This window comes from Colletotrichum higginsianum, chromosome 11 (assembly GCF_001672515.1).
Source record: "Colletotrichum higginsianum IMI 349063 chromosome 11, whole genome shotgun sequence".
Classification (NCBI taxonomy): domain Eukaryota; kingdom Fungi; phylum Ascomycota; class Sordariomycetes; order Glomerellales; family Glomerellaceae; genus Colletotrichum; species Colletotrichum higginsianum.
In genome coordinates, this window is record NC_030963.1 from 487,789 (window position 1) to 508,756 (window position 20,968).

At 52.5% G+C, this 20,968-nt stretch overlaps 3 protein-coding genes across 3 annotated transcripts; 1 reads left to right on the forward strand and 2 right to left on the reverse strand.

Moving 5' to 3' along the window:
• Window positions 1-777: 777 nt before the first annotated feature.
• Window positions 778-3,372, reverse strand: CH63R_14487 (Ulp1 protease family protein; the record flags this gene model as incomplete). Its single annotated transcript, XM_018309461.1, has 1 exon — window positions 778-3,372. The coding sequence occupies one exon, from the start codon at window positions 3,370-3,372 to the stop codon at window positions 778-780; it is 2,595 nt and encodes an 864-aa protein (XP_018150704.1).
• Window positions 3,373-5,131: 1,759 nt separating this feature from the next.
• Window positions 5,132-6,569, forward strand: CH63R_14488 (uncharacterized protein; the record flags this gene model as incomplete). The annotated part of the gene is made up of 5 exons (XM_018309462.1): window positions 5,132-5,337; window positions 5,404-5,738; window positions 5,786-5,921; window positions 5,982-6,479; window positions 6,539-6,569. 5 exons carry the CDS (start codon window positions 5,132-5,134, stop codon window positions 6,567-6,569), a joined length of 1,206 nt encoding a protein of 401 aa, XP_018150705.1.
• Window positions 6,570-12,300: 5,731 nt separating this feature from the next.
• On the reverse strand, window positions 12,301-12,784 carry CH63R_14489 (uncharacterized protein; the record flags this gene model as incomplete). The annotated part of the gene is made up of 2 exons (XM_018309463.1): window positions 12,301-12,321; window positions 12,389-12,784. The coding sequence occupies 2 exons, from the start codon at window positions 12,782-12,784 to the stop codon at window positions 12,301-12,303; spliced, it is 417 nt and encodes a 138-aa protein (XP_018150706.1).
• Between the last annotated feature and the right edge of the window lie 8,184 nt (window positions 12,785-20,968).

Consider the following 20,968-nt stretch of genomic DNA (forward strand, 5'->3'; position numbering starts at 1 on the left):
CTGAAGCTTGGGCATACTTGCCTGTCGTCGGTTGTCCGTCGACAAACAGTTGGATGTTGCCGTGGAGCACATTAGAAACCTCGCGCCTGGTTATTTGCTCTCAGCCTCCTGGTACCACTCTATCCTTCCCCTCGACAGCACCAGAAAGCCAGTATGTGCGTTTCTCGCTTCCGTTATTGCAACACAAGTCATGTGGCTTCCCATCCGACACTGTGGGAGTTCCCCATGCACCTTTGCCGGATCAGGCCCTCTGACGAAGGCGCAGTCTAGACGTAGACCCCGCTGAAGTTGCACTAGTGACGAACTGTTTTGACGAATTTTCCTTCATGGCACGACTTTTTCCTCAAGGCGCCGAAGAGCAATGAATTCAAAGAGGCTAGTCAGCCACTCAGCCACAACGAGGGGCATTTCCCATTTCGCCACGCCGCTGGCCACGCAGTTGGACTTCCCATCTCCATACAATCAATCAGCAATACCACCATTGTGACGTGACCGTTGCTATCACTCGTACGAGTATCACCACCTGCGAGACCAACAGTTCCGCATCCATCTCCCGACGTAATCAGCCAAGGTATTTTTTTGAAGCTCAAACCCACTGCCCGCCTGTTCCGAAGACGCCATCTATCCCCAGCAATGTTGGCAGCTGCAGGGGATGCGAGATGGGCACGCAGGATTTCGAGACAGCGTCTGGGTATGGCAGAAATTTCCTCAAGCCAGGGCCTGATGGCCAAACCACACTCCTCATGCCAATCTCTGCTGGCGATAATGTGTGGTTGATCAAGATTGTGCGATTTTCAAACGCTCCTCCAAGGTTCGACGAGCCTCCTCGGTGATATCGACCAGGAACTCCCATGTCTCCACGTACACCTGTAGCTTACTGGAGCGTGACTGCGCGCGCTCTAGCGCTTCCTCAGCTAGCGCAACCTTTCGCAGTGTCTCCTGATCTACACCCTCGAGGGTTTGAGACCACTTGCAGTCCTCTTCCTTCTGCCGCGCGTAGGACCGCGCAGCCTCCAAACCCATGGTTGCCATATTGGCCATTTTCTCTAAAACGGCCCTCGTTCGTATAAGTTGCTGATGCGCCGACGTCCACACCGGGAGGCGAGACTTAGCGGCCCGAATTGTTTCTGCATGGAAGCGGCTCTGGTAAGCCAATACGAGGGCAATGTATTCTTCGAACTCAAGTATGTTGGCGGTGGTGGGCGTGAACACAGGTGGCTGAACGGGAACGCGCGGTAGGGCCAATAGGTCATGATCGACGAATTCGGCATGGAACGACTGTCGTAGATGCTCCTTGACTGCCTGTCGCCTGTTGGGCGGCGGCGGAGAATCGCCGAGATCAGTCATGATCCGAACGATGAAACGCCAAAGCCTTGGGTCGATAGATATGACAGTGCACTGCGTAACGACGTATGCCGCAAATGCGATAACATAGACACCGCAGTCGTTACCGTTGCTCTGCTGGGCGCAGGGGATACTGGCGACGTAGCCGGAGAGGCGTGTGGATCCGGATAGGTACTTACAGCAGAATCCATCAAGCTGCTCTCTGGCAGCCTCATCATGTGCTTTCATGCTCAACGAGTCGTAAAAGTCGACCTCAATCGATACAGGCCTATCGCGTCGCATAATTCCAAGTGCCCAATGGTTTTTGTTCAAAAACAGGGGCAAAATGAGATTGGTACTAGACCGCGCTATGAGCCGGAAGAGTTGTTTGTTCGCCTTGCTGCCGTCCTCAGTAACGGATGAGTCTACCAGCAGCCAACCCGGCCGCCCAGGCTGCAGTTCTGACGAGCTCGTGATCATGGCAAGACATTTCATTAGGCAGTCGCCTGAGGTCCACGCCGCGCTGTCGATAAACGACGCGGTCCGAGTCTGGGTCTCCATTCCGTCAACATTGGTTGCTCTTTGTGGTGTAATGAGGCTCTGGTCGAGGCGCAGCGAATTGCAGGACCAGTCGGAGGATGAAAACAGCAACACTCGGCAATCCGTTGGGACAGGCGGGAGTTCGTTCACGGGTTTGACAAGACTGGCGTCCTTTGGCGACTGGATGTCAGACGTTTGCTCAAAAGACGAATCGTCCAGGGAGACCTGTTGCGGAAGCTGCTGCGACCGGGGATGCTCTGGCGTTGGTGCTTCGTCCAGTGTAAGTGGTTTGGTAGAAGTAAGCCTATCGTTGGAGTCAAGAGGATGACACGTCAAGAGACAGGGGCGTTTGTGGCCAGGTCGGGTATCCAAATGTGTTGAGCAGCGGCGCTTGCGGTCATTGACGTTTTGCTTGTCGATAGGGCCGAGCCTTTGAAGATCACCTGCGGCAGAACGGTCATGGGTAGCCATAGACGGAGTGGAAGATGGTGCATTCCGGACGGGATTTGGCGTGTTTGGTTCTCGTTCCAAGCTTGTAGACCCCTTCGAGATGGTCAACAGGCCTGGAGATTCACGTGTGCTTGAAGGAGACACAGCCAGGTCGGTATTGTGAGTGGGGCCGGGAAAATGCATCGGGCTGCTCGTGTCCCCCTCATCACTGGAGTCGTCGACGCCACTGTGAGAAGGAAGATCGTCGACCAACTGGTAGTCGGAGTTATCGTCGTCGTTATCACCATCAACATTGTCGTCGGCAAGAGTCTCGTTGGCGACTTTGCAACTGTTGGTGGCTTTGGCAGATTTCTTGTTTGCATCCGTGGTCTTATTGGGCCAGGCGGTAGAGCAGACTAGGCGTTGAACACATTGAAACCGAGTCAGCATACGTGGCTTGACCAGGCGGGGAGGTGGGAATACAAAGCGAAGGAGGGTGCGGCGGGACTCACGAGTCCCAATTGCCTCTTTGAAGCGGTCAACAGGCTTTCTATGCTTCGTATTGGCTTTGCCGCGAACTGTTTTGACGTCGGAGACTGCCTCAAAGGCGCTGAAGAGCTTAGTGATGTCGCAATATGGAGAGTGTTTGTGGAGGGCCTTGAGGGCTTCCTGGGCGACACGGCTTTGTGCGACCTCGATACCGAAAAGAAAGACGAAGACACTCTGGGAAAGAGACCAGCGCTTGAGGTTGGCCGAAAGACGGTGAAGGGTCTCAGAGGGATTGTTTTCATTGAGGCGGGTGAGTTCGTCGGCGAGTTCAAGGTCGAGGGCGACGGTGAGCATGGCGCGCTCGGTATACTTCAAGGCGAAAGTCGTGAAGGAGTTTTGTAAGATGCAAACGTCGTCAATGGCCTCGTTATCGGTCGTTTTGTTATTGTTGCCATTGTTAGCTGCTTCCGCAACAGCATTTTCGAAGTCAACGCGTAGAAGGTTCCATAGGATCAAGATGCGGGCCGCCCGGTCACGAGAAGAATTGCCAAGACGATTGAACGACTCGAGTGTGGCTCCCACGGCGCGCATCCTGTCAACCGTGTCCGTTCATGCATGCGTTCGCGATGGGTGAGGGCGAAGATGTATAAGTAAGGCAGGACGCAACTTCGACATTGTGGGCCTCGTGCAACAAGATACTGCAAGCGAGGCTCTCCGAGAGCAACGAGAAGTGACTGCTGGAAAGGAATTGATGATGGATTATGAAGAGCGAGAGCGAGCCTGAGGAAGAAAAAAGAAGAGAAGTTGATAAGGCAACAAGACATAAGGGAGTGGCTGTGGTGGCTGGAGTGGGTGAAGTGCAGTGTCGGTACGTGTTTTCTGGCGTTGACGCACGTTTTCTGCTACCAGCACCAGATAAACTGGCGTTGACACAAGTCTCGGGATACATTGGGTCGAGTGGGACCTCTCCCAATGGTGGACTGCCATTGGGGAAGTTGGAAGGGGAATCGGAGTTTCCCAATTGGGGAGGAGAGATGACAACCATTGGGATCTGTGCACACCCTTTGCCAACACTGAGAACCTAGAACAACAACATCGGATTTTGCCCAATTTGACCTGTTTCCATCCCCAACTGTGCGGAACCATTTCTCGGCACCTACCAGGGCCGGTGTTCGTGCTTCGGTTACGGCCCATAGGAGGTTCGTCCAGCCCAGCGAGGTTAATATCCACAGTAGGACTACAGGGGTCCCCAGGCTCGTTTTCATTCATACTGCTACTATCGGTATCCCGGTCACCGAGGCACACGATTAAGCTCTCGCCGGGTCTCTACTGCAGTTATTGCAGAGCGGCTGTTGGTTCTGGTCAGAGGTTTGTTCCGCTCCTTCTGGCCAGAGCGAGTGGCTTTTCAGTTGATCGCCCGGCGTAGGGCAAAGGGGCGTATTTCCGGGCGGTTACCAGGCCTTCGGGGATGACGCAAAGAACCGGATTTCCCCTTTTGGCTGAGGTCTGCAGGTGGGTAGTCCGGTTATTGTTTGGAGCCGTAACTATGGCTGGGGCCGGGCTGGTCTCGTTGTTCGTGAGCTTTCTTAGGGCTTGAATGACACAAGCCGTTGCCCCCCTTGCGATCTGTTTTCTAGGTCCTCCGAGACAGGAAACTATGTTGTCTACAGACCAGGCGATAGCCAAGAAGTCGTCCTTTCGGGCTCACTCGGGGTTGGCCCCTTGGTCAGCAGCCATGCCCGGAAAGATGGTCCAACAGCGCCTCATCGGCGGGTGTACTGGGGATGTGATCAAAGGCCACCTTTTGGCGGCAAAGTCGTGGCCAAGGCGTCCCAGCGCTTTTACCAGTCAAACTGTATGTTTCCCTCAAATCTTACAGGGCTTCCCTGTTTACAGACCCGCCTCAGGCGTTTGTATCCAATCGGATGGTCCGCAAAGCTGTACGACGGCGCTCTCCGCATGGTAGGGAAAGTAGGTCTTGCTTCCTACAGAAAGCCCAAATGCACGAGGGGGGCCCTTTTTTGTACATCGTATGGGGCGCAATGGTACAATTCTCGGTCTGTCACTTCCCCTGGGAGAGGCGCACTGCCGGACATTGGCCAACCAGAGTGCCGGTTCCAGCAACAACCACGCTGCAACTCGTTACACAATCTCCACATTACATAAGTGGATTGGGGCGGGGGAGAACGGGACCTTGTTGCTTCGCATATAAAGATCCGCGCCAGAGCCCACAAACAAGCGCACGAGCGTTTGGTACCATTTCTTGCCAGTTCGGTATGTCATCTTATCTGCCCAATTCACCTGCTTCTTACGAACTCGGATCCCCAGTAACCTATGTCCAGTAACAGCAATGCCGTCCACAGATTCACTCTACGTACGATACAAGAAAGCCGAGGGAAAGGCCTTCCGTGAGTTGTTCCCGAAACAGCGCTACGTTGGCTGGAAGCTCAGTCAATGGCACGGTCACCTGCCTTTGTACGTGAATCCGCAGACAGCAGCCGAGGTGATCAGGAACATTGAAACGTCGATCAAGCTACGCAAGGAAGTCGCCGAAACGTATGCAACAGCTTCGAAATCGTCAAAGAACAGCCGTCATGAATATTTTGTGCAATTTTTGTACAGCCTCGTTCGCGCCGTAAGACTTCTGCCGGCCGGACCGACGAACACTGGGCACGACCAGCACCGTATACTTAAGGCGCAGACAATCGACACGGATGAAGAATCCTTGAATGACGAGTCCCTTGACGAGGCCGGACCGACGAGCATCGGACACGAGAAGCCCCGTGAGCTTCAGGCGCAGACAATCGACACTGCCGACGAATCTTTCGGTGATGAGTCCCTTGACAGTTTGGATCGACTCATGTTCCTGAACGCGGTGCAATTTTTCAGGCTTGAAGCGAGTGAAAACTTGCGGAAAGCTGGCAAAGGGGAACTTCGGTTAGCAACGGCTTCGATCAGTCAGTCGAGCCCCTCGCTGCGGAAGATCCTTGACTGACTTATATAGTGTCCAACATGCAAGCCACAGAGCTTGATGCCCTCCTGGCCCAAGCTGAGCTGCTTAATCCCTCGTGGTTCGAACCGCAGGACCTCGTTTCGTGGGGCATGAAAGATCCAGCTCTTAACTTTGAACAACTGATCATGTGAGTTATCCGAAGCATACTGCGTCTACCTCAAACTGAATTTTGCGCTAATCGGGCAAGACCTGTTATGCGGTCAGGGTTGGGACCTTCAGACTTACCCGTCGCGATTCAGCATTTGGCCGACTCGCATGATCCACGGAAAGAATCAGACAAGGAATCCCTCCGCCTTCTCATCTGGAAGGTTCATGTTAATGCTTCCATCAAAGCAGTGGACAGCAGCGATGAAGACCACTTCCGCGAGATTGTGCAACATAAGGTTCAAGAAACGCTACGTCTGGCTGAACAGCATCAAGCCCTGATTGAAACGCTTCTTGATGTTCGTCAAACCGCCTCGATGTTTCATGAATGGGCTCAATCAGCATCGGACATTCTTTCGATTGGTCAGATAGCACAGGTTGCAGAAGCCCAGTCGGCCATTGTCTATCGCATGATATTGGAGTTACCATCCATAACAATGTTTGCGTACTTGTGCGAGTACACACGAATTAAAGAAGAACAGAGCCTCGCTCCATTATTGGAGACCTGGTTCACCGATGCACTACTCAGCAAACACCTTTGGTGGAACGGACGCCCCGAAAATTTACGAGACTGGGATGCAGTGCACAATTGGGTATTAGCAAGTTCAACGGCCGTGATAGTTACGAATAGAAGGCATAAAGCGACCTTATGCCAGACCATCGTCGAGGCCGGGTATCGCTGTCCCAGAAAAGTTCTCCGGGAGTTAACGACGCAGCCTGTAGCAGACTATCTCGAACGCGAGCTTAACTTTCCAGACACAGATAGAATTCGGACTTGCATATTCGACACCGTTCGTTCAGTCTTAGGAGATATCGGATCTGAATGGGGAAAAGCTGACAAATGGTGTGCAATTCGAATGTACCAAGAATGTCGCTCAGAAGGAAAGGCGCAGTTGGTTGTGGAAACATTTGTCAACAAATGGAACTCACATCAGAATGGAACTCAAACACATGGGTCAAAGGAATGCTTATGGGTCTGACCGAACACAATGGTACACAAATTTGCTGACCTACCCCTCCTGTGCAGGAGGTTGATTGATTGATTGATTGATTGATTTATTCCTACACGGTTATGAAGTCGCTCTTATGTCAGCAACTATGCCCGGATAGCGGGGTTCGGCAGACAGCCGAGGCGTTCAAACATTAGTCCGAGCCGCCCCACTTCGCCAATGCAAAACATTGACCAGCTGTCCCCAAAATTCCCGCTTTGCACTTCAACCTCTATCTACATTTGCTGGCCGGCCCATGTAGACTTTGGTTCCTACTAATGTGATCTTCTATGAAAGGCTCTGTCGAGGTCTGGTGCCTCGTATCCTGGTTCTGTGTACCTACAGTCTCCCCCCAATGTTCAGCTTTGTCTGGGTTGCGACTCGATCCTGAATTGCCCAAGGATCTCGGTCTGTTCCATGAATCTGATGACTTTTGCGGCTGCTTTGCGCTCGTTCAATACGGCCCGGAGGTTGTGTCGTCCTGGGATGGATCCGAGTTCCTGGCGTCGAAGTTGTCGATGTCTACGGCATCGCAACAGGATGTGCGATACCGTTTGTCGTCCTTCCCGGCATGGGCAGTTGGCGTCCGTGGCGTCCGGCACTCTTCGGTTGAAGAGGAAGTCCTTAAGTCCTATCTTTTCCGTGCGCATTTGCACGAGGATTGAGCTCTGTCTCTTGCTTAGCCCCTCGTGGAGCTGAAGGACCTTCTTTGTCGGTCTCGGTGTGTATCGGAAGGTGGTTCTGCCTCGCGTTTCCGCCGTCCACTTGGCTTGCCACATTTTGTTCGCCTCTCTGTACGTCCATGTTTTGAGTGTGGATCTGAGTGCATACAGATGCTGTGGCATGTCCGCCTTGGTGCCCGTTTCGCCGTTCTGTCTCCATCCTGTGGCTTCTTTGGCTGCCTTGTCGGCGTCTTCGTTGCCCTGGATCCCCGTGTGGGCGGGGACCCATCGGATCTCCGTTTTGAGTCCTTGTTCTTGGAGTTTCTGTGTCTTGACTGCGATCGTTTGGAGCAGGTAAGAGCCTGACTTGCCTTTTGGCCTGGCCGATGATCTGATGGCTGCTTGGTTGTCGGTATAGATCAGGACCTTGCTTCTGTTGTTTCCCCTCTGTCTGTCTTCTTCGGCTATTTCGAGGGCGAGGATAATGCCCTGCAGCTCTCCGGCGTACACCGTCGATATGGCGTCGGATCCCATGTATGAGTTACGGGTCTGGTATGTAGTTATACATACTGCCGCCGCTCCTATGTAGCCGTTGATGCCGCTCCCATCCGTATAAATGTGTATGGCTTCAGTCTCGCGATCGATGCATTTCTGGTGCTCTTTCCTAGCGCTTTCCGCGGTGTCCGCGATGAACATGCGCGGTCCCTGCCACCACGGTGGGGTCACAAAGGGGGCGATGGTCTCCTGTTGTTGCTGATGTCTTGTGCTATCGCCTTGCTTACTGCGTAGTTCTCGTTCGATTGTTTGCCGAGGGCTTGTTTTCTTTTTCTTTCTTTCTCTTCGTCTTCTGTTCCTGACGTTTTCGTCTTCTCTTTGTTCTATTGAGCCCAGTCTGTTGATCGTGTCGATGTTCTGCTTCCATATTCGTTGCTCTATTGGAAGGAGGTGCATTTCCACGTCGAGTGCTGGGAAGGATGTTGCCCTGAAGGCACCACACATCGCCCTCGCCGCTCTGGCCTGTAGTCTTCGCATTCTGTTTAGGGTTCGATCCGTGTATCCTTTGCCACCCCAGCCAGCGTTCGACCACGCTGAGCATGCGTACATCATTTGTGGGATTGCTACCCCTTGGTAGATGTTCCGCATTTCCCTTGCTCTTACTCCCCAGGTAGAGCTTCCTAGGCTGCTGATGGCTGCTATGGTCTTTGAGACTTTGCGCTCTATTTCATCGATGTGTTGTTTCCACCTGAGGGAAGTGTCCATGGTTAAGCCGAGGTATTTGCATGCTGTCTTGGGCTTTATCTCGCCCCATTTGCTCTGCAGCAGTGTATCGACGTCGATTCGTGACCTTGCTCTTGTGAAGTGGACGAGTTGGAACTTTTCAGGTGCGAAGACGGATGCATGTGTTGTTGCCCAGCCTTCCGCTACTTCTAGTGTCTCTTGGAGTTTGCTGCAGGCTTCTTCTGCTGTATCTGCCCATGCAAGGATAGCAACGTCGTCGATGAATCCTGTGGCGACTGTATCCTGGCCCTGGTTGCATCTTTCGAGGAGGTCTGCGTTGTAGAATAAGTAGAGTATTGGCGATAGGGGAGAGCCTTGCGGTATGCCAGTGGTGAGCGTGTATGGCTCGGACCGATAGCCGTCGATGTGGATATGGGTTTGTCTGTTTCCTAGGAAACTGGCAATCCATTGTACTATTGCTTCATCGACCTGTCTCTTCCTGAGGTTGTGAAGGAGTCTCCGGTGTGATACGTTGTCGAACGCCCCTAGCACGTCGAGGAGGAGTAGACTCGCAACCTTTCCTTGTCCTTTGTTCCAGGCTTCGTATATCTTGTCGATGATGAGATGCAGTGCGTGTTCTGTCGACCTTTGTTTTCTTCCGCCCATATGGTTTTCCGGTAGTAACTTATATGTTTCAGCCATATAACTTAGCCTTTCCGCTATGATTGCATCCATAACCTTTCCGACGGTGTTCAACAGTGCTATTGGTCTATATGCTTTGGGTGTTGTGTAGTTGTCTTTGCCCGGCTTTCGTAATACGACTGTTGTGGACTTCCTAAAGTGTTGTGGGCAGTATCTGAGCTGGAGGCTCTGATTGAATGCCCGAGTTAAATGGGGGCTGATCCATGGTCTGGCTAGTTGCAGCGCCTTGTTGGTGATTCCGTCGGGACCGGGTGCCTTAAGCGGTGCTGTTTTTTGTATAGCCTCATCTACTTCGTTTTCTGATATAGGTGGGAGCGTGATTTGTCCTTGGTATGTTGCGTTCTCTATATCTTCGAGGTTGGCCTCTGGGGGCGTTGGGAAGAACGTTCTCCTGAAGAGTTCAGCTTTATCTTCTGGCGTGGTAGCTGTTTGAGAGGTAGCGGGGTTTGTAATCTCTGGCGTGACGGTTGGTGTTTGGTTCTGTCGTGTTCGGGCCCATTTTGCGATCCTCCAGAGCGAAGCTGGCGATTCTGCTGCTGTTTCTACTGCCTCGCGGTGTGTTTTCTGTAGCGTCTTCCTAATAATCCGGCCTTTCCTGTTTCGTGCTGTGAGGTAGGCCTCCCAGCTTCGTTCAGTGTGTTCCTCGTTATATCGTCGACGTAGTCGTTTAGTTTCAGCAAGGATTTCCGCGCATTCCTCGTTCCAGCCTGCTCTCGACTTAGGGGAGCCGGTTTTCGTTGGTACTCCTTCGTCAATGGCTGTGGTGAGGGCTTCGGTTATCTCCTGGATGTATCTGTCTAGGGCCGCTTTCGTCCTCGGCCTCCTTAGCGGGGGAAGGGTCCGTTTGACAGCTTTCATAAAGACGGTTTCGTCTATAGCCTTCCAGTTTCTCTTCTCTTCTTGTTGTAGTTGTGCGATTGTTAGGTCTAGCGATGTTGCGATAGGAAGGTGGTCTGAGTCGTGGTTTACGTTGTCGTCTATTCCGCATTTTATGAGCCTGTCAACCAGCCCAACTGTGATAAGGCAGAGGTCTATTGTTGAGCGGCCGACTCCCTCCATGTATGTAATCGTGCCCACGGGTAGTTGATTGATGAGGTCGAAATCTTCCATCAGTTCTATCAGTTCTCTCGCTTCGGCATCTGGCGTCCGGATCTCGCTTCCTCCCCATAGCTCGTGGTGAAGGTTGAAATCCCCTACCACTATTTGTTCGATGTGGTGGTTGGCTTCTAGCGTTTTCCGTAGTTGCTGTAAGGATCTCATCCTGTCGTCATCTTGGTTTTGCGGGTTGTATATGTTGTGGATGGCGACTTCAGTGTTCCGGCCTACGTTAAATCCCAGAGTGAGAGTACAGAGATCTTTGCTGTGTTCCTTGAATTGCCACTTCGAGTGGTCTAGCTTCTTGTTCACGAAGAAACAGACCCTTGCTGGGCCTTGTTCCCTGTTCGACGGGTAGCAGAGGTGGAAGCGGTCCTTCGCCGGGTGATGCGTTGTGGCGTTGTAGGGATTTATCCATGGCTCCTGGATGGCGAGGATATCGTAGTCGTCGATCCTGGGGTCGCGGAGGAGCGTAGCCATCACCACATCCCTCGACTTTCTTACGTTGTACTGTAGTATCGTGAGTGTGCTTTGTGTGGTCATTCGCTATCGTCGACGATTTCCATAGGGTGGCTATCTTTTGTCATCTGTATGTTCGCGTCTATGGCTTCAAGCGCTCGGCGAGAGGGAACTATCGCTCGTCTCGGCCGAGAGTCCTCTGCTGCGACAACGATCGTGTTCTCGTCTTGTGTCTGGCTCCCTGTCGGCTGCTGGCGTTTCTGTATCTTCTTCTTTATGGGTGATCTGCTACGCTCCAGGCGTGTGCTCTGGCTCTGGCTCGGTTCCAGTACTGGCCTCGATGTCGTCCGGATTGTTGGGGTCGTTCCTGTGGCGGTTGGGGCTGCTGTGGCTTCCGGGTGGTACTTTGGTCGTTGTTTGTATGCCGCTTTGATTTTGGCTAGTTCCCGCATCCTGGTTGGGCACCGGCCGTGCCACGCTTCGTGTTCGCCGTGGCATGCCGCGCACTTCCGGGGTGTGGCCGTGTCGCTTTTCGAGGGGCACTCTCGGGTTGCATGTTCTTGCGCGCAGTAGCCGCATGTTGTCGTTGCCTTGCACTGGGTTCCTATGTGGCCGTATGCGTGGCATCTGAAGCATTGTCTCAGACGGCACTGTCTGTCGTATTGTTCGCATTGGAAAACCTCGCCTTGCCAGATGAGTCCTTCATCGATGAGTTTGTTGGCGTCCTCCGCCTTGGCGAACTCGACGATAACGGACGAGGCAGACTTTGTGGTGGAGGATCTAGTTAACCATCCGATGTACTTAATCTCTGCGGTGGGGATGAAGGCTTTGTTATCCTGCAATAGTTCGTCTCGGAGTTCCGTAAAGAGTTCCATGTCCATTGAGCTGGTTCGTATGCCGTGTGCTAGGATTCCGTAGGTTGGGATCCGCACCGTGGCACCGTTGCCTATTCGGTGTTCCCAGTCCTCCGCAAACTGTCGTAGGGCCTCCATGTCTGTGGTAGTGGCTGTTTTGATACTCAGGTCGCCGCTTTTCAGTTGGTTTGCGGACACGGTCTTTAGTTTGCGGATGTGCTCGTTGCTGCTCTGTTCGATGGCGCGGTCTACGTGCGCCTTAAGGTTACGGGGGTTCATGGCTCTGATGCTGGCAATGGTGGTAGGATCTCTAATGTTTACGATGACCTCACGTAGGGTTTGAACTTGGGATGGTCTTTGGTTTTGTGGGTTATGCATGCTTGCTATGAGTCCTCCTCTGGCGGCTACACTGGCATAGGACTGTGCGGCGCTCCCCTGATTCATCGGTCCCAGTGCTTTGATATCCCTCACCATCTTGACAGTCAGCTCGCTGGCTTTCAGTGCCTCCTTGGCGGCTGTGTTAGTGTCCTTGTTAGTATTAGTGTTGTCCTTGATTTCGGCTGTGTTTTGCTGGATCGCGATTCTGATGCTGCTCGTGGTTCGGGTGGTGTTTTCATTGGCTGCTTTTGTCTCCATCCGCAAATTTTCAATTGCCTGGTGAACGTGGCCGATGTCGGGGATGTTCTGTATCTTGACGATGAGTGCTAGAGCCCCGATAAACGCGGCCCTGACTCCTTGAGGCTGGATAGGTTGACCATTTGCTGTGTCGATCGACTTCAGTGCTGTCTGGAGGTATGTGCTTAGTTCTGCGGCGTGCTCTCGGTATGGCGTTGGCCAGGGCTGATCCTTGGGCCATGGGGTTGCCATGATGCCTGTGTCGCTATGGGCTTCACGACGAGCAAAAGGCTATCCAATTGACCTGTTAGATCGTGTTGTGGTGCTGTTATTTGCTCTGATTTCAAAAATTTCGTTCTCGCTGTTGTAGATGTTTTTTCTCCTGTGCAGGAGGGTAGAGTGCTTCGCCTTTTCTACCCAACCATCCCCTTCTCGGCCAAATGATCCTCCGGGCCCTTTTGTTGGGGCGCGAGTGCTCCCCCAGTGACCCTCCGGTGACCCCACCTGGAACGTGTGTCCCCCATACCCAACCTCACTGCTGTAGGATATTAGCCCGGCCGTTCGGCCCTGACATTCTGGTACCCCAGCTCCATTGCTTCCTATCAAGCCCCTCGGGTAAGTAAATTGGCTGTCCAGGTCCCGTGTCAGAACTCTACCCCTAGTAGCGTGGGTAGATCATCCGGAAGAATTCTGTCACGCAAAGGAAGGCCTCAAAGCCTTTGGGATCAGTGATTAGTCTCTTGAAGCACGGCCTAAGAGATCACATAGGTCCTATGGGGTTGACCGGGCCAGGTACACAGAGGGCAGGCCACTGCTGTCTCCTCCCTAAAGTCGCTTGACCGTAGACAAGATGATCTACTTCCTTACATGCAACCTCGCTCTGGTTAGTACCGGCAGACGCCCTCCCTAGTTGGGCTATGTATCTGTCGTGATACCCCTAGCCCGTCCGGGTCCGCCCGGACCTATCCGGGTTATCCCGGCCCTCATCGAGGCATTCCTGCCACATCACTGTTTCATTCGACTCATGATACCTTCATTCGCCTGGGTATATAGATCCCAGCAGACCCTTTCCTTTGTATAGTTAGTTGAGGAGAGAGGAGGCACTTATAGACACGATTCCTGCGCCCTATGCTCGTGACAGTATCGTATGTCATGAATACTTCATCAGCAGCGCCCTGCTTACGGGTGTACTGCACTGGAACACGAAGTGTGGCCGCCTGTTGGGTGAGCTCACCCTCAAAGAGCGGTCACATCCCGTTCTCGCCTGGCTGCTTTAAGAGTGAAAGTGAATGCTGACTGCTCTACTTTTCGATCGATGGGTGAGAACGGACACCGTTATCTCAAGGCTTTTTTCACGAACTAGAGCGCACAGCTAGACATATGGTCCACAGTGTATAAAGTGCTGGAATTAAGAAAATGTAGGCTAGGAGCTGTGGCTCTTAAAGCCCAAAGCGACGTTGGCAACATGGCGACCCCGTGGCCTGAGGACCTAAGCTGGCCAACGCCCTACCGAGAGCACGCCACGAAATTGAGCAGATACCTACAGAAAGCACTGAAGTCTATCGACAACGCAAACTGAAAAACTATCCAGACGCAAGGAGCCAGGGTCGCAGTCATCAGCACCCTCGCTCTTCTTGCGAAACTACAGAGCGTCCCCGATGTCGATCATATCCACAAAGCAATCAAAAAGTGTCACGAGACATTATGAGACAGAGCACTCTGTAGGCATAGGAGAATGAGGGTGAAAGATGCTCAATTATAGGAAATATGAAGTGAGTGAAATGTAGCCTATATGTATACATATAGGCACGTGGAAGAGCACGTGTTAGGACTGTTTCAGAGAGCTGTAATAAGGGGATCTTCCCTGTGACAAAAAACTCCCTACCGAAACGAAGAACGCGAGCGAAAACGCCACCCGAACGACAAGCAGCATGCGAGTCGCACTCCAAAAGAACGCGGTTGAACTCAAAGAAAACATAAGCCTCGCGAGAGATGCCAACGTCACCGCGAAGGAAGCACTGGAGGTTGGCAAGATGACACTCAACATGGTTAGGGACATGAAGGCACCGGGACCAATGATCCAAGGCAACGGTGTACCCACGTACGCCAATGTGGCCGCTAGAGGAGGACTCGCAGCAAGCATACACAACCCACAAAACCAGAGAACATTCCATGTGCAGACCCTGCGTGATATCATTGTGAACATCAGAGACCCTATTACCATCGCCATAAAAGCCCACGTAGACCGCACCATCGAGCAAAACAACAACGAACACATTGACAAACTAAAGGCCATCTCGGCTATCCAGTTGAAGAACGGCGACCTTAGTATCAAAACAGCCACTACCGCAGACATGGAAGCTCTACGACAGTTTGCCGAAGTCTGGGAGACCCGAATCGGCATACTCGCACACGGCATACGTACAAGCTCTATGGACATGGATCACCTTACAGAACTACGAGACGAACTCCTGCAGGATAACAAGCCCTTCATCCCGACGGCACATATCAAAGATCAAATACATCGGCTGGCTGACACGATTGGCCAGCAACGAGACAGCATCAGCCATCATTGTCGAATTCTCAAAGGCAGAAGACGCCAACAGGATTATCAACGAGGGACTCATCTGGCAAGGTGAGGCTTTCCAGTGCGAAAGATACGACAGTGCCGCCTGAGGCAATGCTTTCAGTGTCACTCAGACGGCCACATAGGATACTGCGCGCAAGAACATGCGACCCGAGAGTGACCGTCTAAAAACGACACCACGACACCCCGAAAGTACGCAGCATGCCACGGAGACCACGAGGCGTGGCACGGCCAGTGCCCAACCAGGAAACGTGAACTAGCCAAGGTTAAGGAAGCCTACCAGCAACGTCCGAGATACCACTCGGAACAGACGGCCCCGCCGCCGGCTTCAGGACTGGAGGCACGAGCCAGGCCGACACTGAGAATGGGACGCCCGACGTTGGAACCCGGCCAGTCCCAGAATGCGCGCCTGAACCGCAGCAGATCGCCGATGAAGAAAATACAGAAGAGACCCAACCTCACGGGCACCCAGGACCATAAGGAGACCATCACGGTAGGCGCAGAAAACGCGCGCCCAAAGCGCGCCATAATCCGCTCTCGACGAGCAACAGAATCACTAGACGCAATCATACAGATGATGAACGACAGCCGAGACTGTCACAGGGAAAATCCCTCTATTTACAGCACACTGAAACAGTCCTGTCACGTGCCTATATGTACATATATAGGCCACATTTCACTCACTTTGTATTTCCTAGAATTAAACATCTTTCATCCTCATTCTCCTATGCCTATTGTACGCTCTATCTCGTGACAGGGACCTATGCACTCTTCATATCAGACTGATCCAAAACACGGAATCACACATAGCGTTACACAAAGTGTACAGCCCATCCCAGCAAGAGGAAGGCCGGCCAAGAGTAGTACAGCAACTGAAAGACGCACTCGAATCGAACCGAAACATCGAACAGATCATCGTCGGAGACTTTAATCTCCACCATGAACTGTAGGGAGGCAGCGACATACGATCACCAGACCCTGAAGCAAACGAACTGATGCTCATGGACGACCTCGACCTCACCAGTCAATTACCAGCAGGAACAATAACATACGAGGAAGGAGACCGCCGGTCAGCCATCTACTTATGCCTCGTCACAGTCGGACTAGTCGATAGACTGATCAGATGCGAGATAGAAAACCACATCAATCATGACTCCGATCACCTACCTATAGCGACGTCACTGAATCTAGCAGTAGCAGAGCTACAAAAGGAGACAAAACGGAACTGGAAAGCTGTAGATGAGATCTTGTTCATGCAGACACTCCGAGACTCCCTACCTCGACTGCAAAGGCCGAGAACAAAGATATTAATGGATAGATACGTCGAAGAGACAGTCGAAGCCCTTTCAGCCGCCATAGACGCAGGGGTTACAACCAGGATCCACTCCACGAAGTCGAGGACAGGCTGGAACGAGATATGCGAAGAAATACTGGCCGAAACTAAACGACTCCGTCGAGCAGACAGTGCACGGCGCACGGAGGAGAGCTGGGAAGCATACAGAGCATCCCGAAACAAAAAGGGCCGGATAATCCGCATAGCACTACGACAGGCACACCGCGAAACCGTGGGAAAAGCAGCAGAATCCCCAACTTCCCTGTGGAAAGTCACAAAACGGGCCCGAAACAGACAAAACCAAGCACCTACCGTCACACCATAATTAAAAAACCCCGGCACAACTCGAATCGCTACCACACCTGAAGAGAAAGCAACGCTGTTCAAGGAGACGTTCTTGCCCCCCACCACCACAGGCAAACCTCTAGGACATGGAGAACGAAACGTACAGGGAGCAATTAAACCTGCTACCAATCTCGGAAAACGAAGTAAAGGACGCCATACATGAAGCAGCGCCGCTCAAAGCACCCGGTCCCGACGGCATCACCACCAACAGAGCACTACAGCTGGCCAAAACGTGGATAAAGCCCCACTTAGCCCGGATATTCAACCAGAGTCTCCGGCACTTCCCGCGACACTTCAGGAGATCTACCACAGTGGTACTGCGAAAGTCTGGCAAAGACAACTACACGGTGCCTAGAGCATACCTACCAATAGCCCTGTTAAACACGGTGGGCAAGATCATGGACGCGATCGAGACTGAGCTACATGGCCGAAACACACAACTACTACCCGAGAACCATATAGGTGGGAGAAAACAGCGATTCACGTAACACGCGTTGCATACCATCTTGGACAAGATATACGAAGCTTGGAACATGGGAAAAGGGAAGATGGCAAGCCTACTCCTCCTGGACGTATCGGGGGCCTTTGACAACGTGTCACACCGCCGACTCCTTCACAACCTGAGGAAGAAACGCGTGAACGAAGCGACAGTGCGTTGGATCGCCAGTTTCTAAGTGAACGAGAGACAGAGATACTCGTGGATGGGTTACGATCAGAACACTACAAACTCAGCACTGAGATACCGCAGGGATCACCCCTATCCCTAATACTCTATCTGTTCTACAATGCGGACCTCCTCGGGAGCTGCATTCCGAACCAAGACACGACAGCTACAGAATTCATCGACGACGTCGCGATCCTAGCTTGAGGAGACACCACCGAGCAAACCTGCCACAAACTACAAGAAGCGCTCCAAACAGCAGAGGAGTGGGCTTCTACCCACGCCTCTGTCTTTGCACCCGAGAAGTTTCAGCTCACTCACTTCACAAGAGCGAGATCTAGAATCGATACCAACACGCCACTCCAAAGCGGATGGGGCGAAATAAAGCTTCAACTTACGTGCAGATACCTCGGCCTTACTATGGGATTACCCCTCGGGTGGAAATAACATATCCATGAGACGGAACGCAAAGTCACAAACACGATTACAGCACTCAGCAGCCCAGGAAACCCAGCTTGGGGAGTGCGGACGAGATAAATGAGGACCATCTACACCGGATTCGCACTGCCACAGATGATGTACGCATGCTCGATATGGTCCACAGCGGATGGGGAAAGAAGGGGTACACCAAGCGGACACTGCACAGACTGCAAAGGCTCCAGGCCAGAGCAGCGAGAGCAATGAGCGGAGCATACAGAGAAACATCCTTCCCAGCACTTGACGTGGAGATGCATCCCCTTCCCGTCGAACAACAGAAAACACAACATCGCCACAATCAGTCGAATGGGTATGAACGAAGCCCCCCACGACCGGGAAAGAGGACGAGCCCCAGACAAAGAATAGAAAGACAACTGAATAACGGTTAAGCCGCCCACAGCGAACAGTATGAACACATACCACCTTTTGTAATCCCGCCATGGAGGCAAGGTCTGCGCACCTGTATAGCGGAAACGGCAGAGAAGGCCGACAAGAAACATCAGCAGTGTATTGAACTGAACGCCGACGCGATCCACATCTACACAGACGGCAGCGGCATCAACGGTCTTATTGGGGCCTCAGCAGTCTGCACGACCACACAACAAACTAACAAAGCACACATGGGTGATGACACCACATCAATAGTGTACGCCGGAGAGCTACAAGGCATCATCCTGGCTCTCGAAATCGCCCAGACGGACAAGCAAAATGGGAGCAATCGGAGTAAGGTCCTCATCTACACCTACAACCAGGCCGCCATAAGATCGTCAGCCAAACCAAAGGGGAAATCAGGCGCGTACCTCCTTAAGATCATCGCAGATAAGACCCAGGCAATTCAAGACCAAGGACTCAAAGTCGAGCTTCGATGGGCCCCCGCCCACACCGGCATCCTGGGCAACGAAGCCGCAGATGTAGCAGCAAAGGAAGCAGCTGGATGGATGAAGGACGGGCAAGCAGGCTCGAAAGCGGACAGCCCGAGGACCTTATACAAGCTCAGGTCAAGACTGAAGACTTGGACACATAAAAAAGTAACCAAGAAATGGCACGCCGAATGGAAGGCCGAGGAGCGCGGCAGGGCCTCGTTCCGGTGTACGCCAAAACCAACGAAGAGGATCCTTCAGCTCCACGAAGGGCTGAGCAAACGACAGAGCGCGCTCCTGGTCCAGATGCGCACCGAAAAGATAGGACTCCAGGACTTCCTCTTCAACCGAAGAGTGCCGGATATAACCAACGCCAACTGCCCATGCCGGGAAGGACAACAAACGGTATCGCACATCCTGCTGCGATGCCGTAAATATCGACAGCTCTGACGCCAGGAACTCGGAGCCCTCCCTGGACGACACAATCTTCGGGTCATACTGAACGAGCGCAAAGCAGCCGCCAAGGCAATCGGGTTCATAGAACAGACCAAGATCCTTGGGCAACATGGGATCGAGTCACAACCCAGACAAGGCTGAGCATTGGGGGGAAACTGTAGGTATACAGAACCGTCATATGAGGCACGCGCCTCGACAGAGCCTAGATACACATGTACATTAGTAGAGAACCGCGAACCACACGAGGCTGCCACCAAATGTAGATAGAGGTTGAGGAGCAAAGTGGGGAAGTTGGGGACAGCTGGTCAATGTTTTGCGTTGGCGAAGTGGGGCGCTACGGATAAACATCCGGAGCGTCTCGGCTGTCAAGCCCCGCTCACCGGGCATAGCTGCTGACTAAAAGCGGCCAAAACCGAGTAGGAAATCAAGTCAAGTATATCGTGACAGCTTTATATTGGGGGCGCCGGCCAATCATGGACCTCTAATTAATGCTACCCACGCTTGGTACTGCACGTTGAGATCGATAGGCTCTCTCTTCACCTGGATACGCATCGAAAGCGACCGGGCTACTCAATCTGTGCTCAGCAAGCTGATGCGCTTGATGAGACCAAGATGTTCGACGCACTTGACGTCCCCACAGACTCATAATTCCCATTTGACTCCGGAGTCTCACGGATCGTAGCGTTTAGTTTCTCACCCGATGCCGCTCGGGTTATTCAAGGTGAGTTAGTTTGGGAGACATTTCCAATCGATCATGCTTCTGAGGCTGGTCCATGCTTGGATGGTGTGGCGAGCTGATCACTGGTTCCCGGCTGCTGCCTTAGCTCACCAGCAGCCCAGTCAATCTTCAGGATCTCGATGACTGGGATAAACTCGAGAGGGTTGTAGGGACAACCTTGAGAGAAGACAACGTTCTTGTTACAGAACCCATGGAAGCAGTCAGTGACATAAGCCTTTTCCCGTGCTTTCGGAATGGTTTTGTCTCCGCACGATAGTCTTCATACTTCTTCTTGATGTGCGGTTTACATTAAGGAAGCATGGCGTATAGATAGTTGACATACCATCCGGTCTTTGGATTATGAGCAGCCTCTGTGACAGTAAACTTCAATCGCACCCTGAAGATGGCGGATGAGTTCCTAGTTATGACGTCCAGACCGATGAAAGGATTGTTGGTAAGGGGGAGCTTCTTGGTGTCGACAAACCCGTTGAGGGTCACGAATGGCTGAGTCTTCGGAAATCGAGGTGGTAGCTCGACGCAGGTGTGGTCAGAAATATTAAGAAGTGGCCTTAGAACAGGTTTCCCGACTTGGGACCTGGAAACTTACGAGGTAAAGGCGTCATCTTGAATCCATGCTATGCGCTAACAATCTATGTCCTCTTCACCAGACAGACCAGAAGGGGTATAGCTAAAGTGGGGTTTGCAGAAAATGCTAAACCACTGATTTTTCTAGTCGTCGGTAGTCAATGAATATGCCAGGTGGAAGCGCGAGAGGTCTAAGCACAACGCGTCAGCATGTAAGTGTTACGACCCGACAAGTTACAGGTGACGCAGCCCCACCAGGCAAGGCAGGGCGCGGGCGGCACAGCATTTGTATGGACAAGAAACAAGGTCATACGGATGACTCCTCGGAAACGGAAGAACTAAGGAAGGTCACGTGAAGATAAGAAGGACCGACAGACGATAAGCGGTCCACGCTAGGGACCGACTTTCACGACG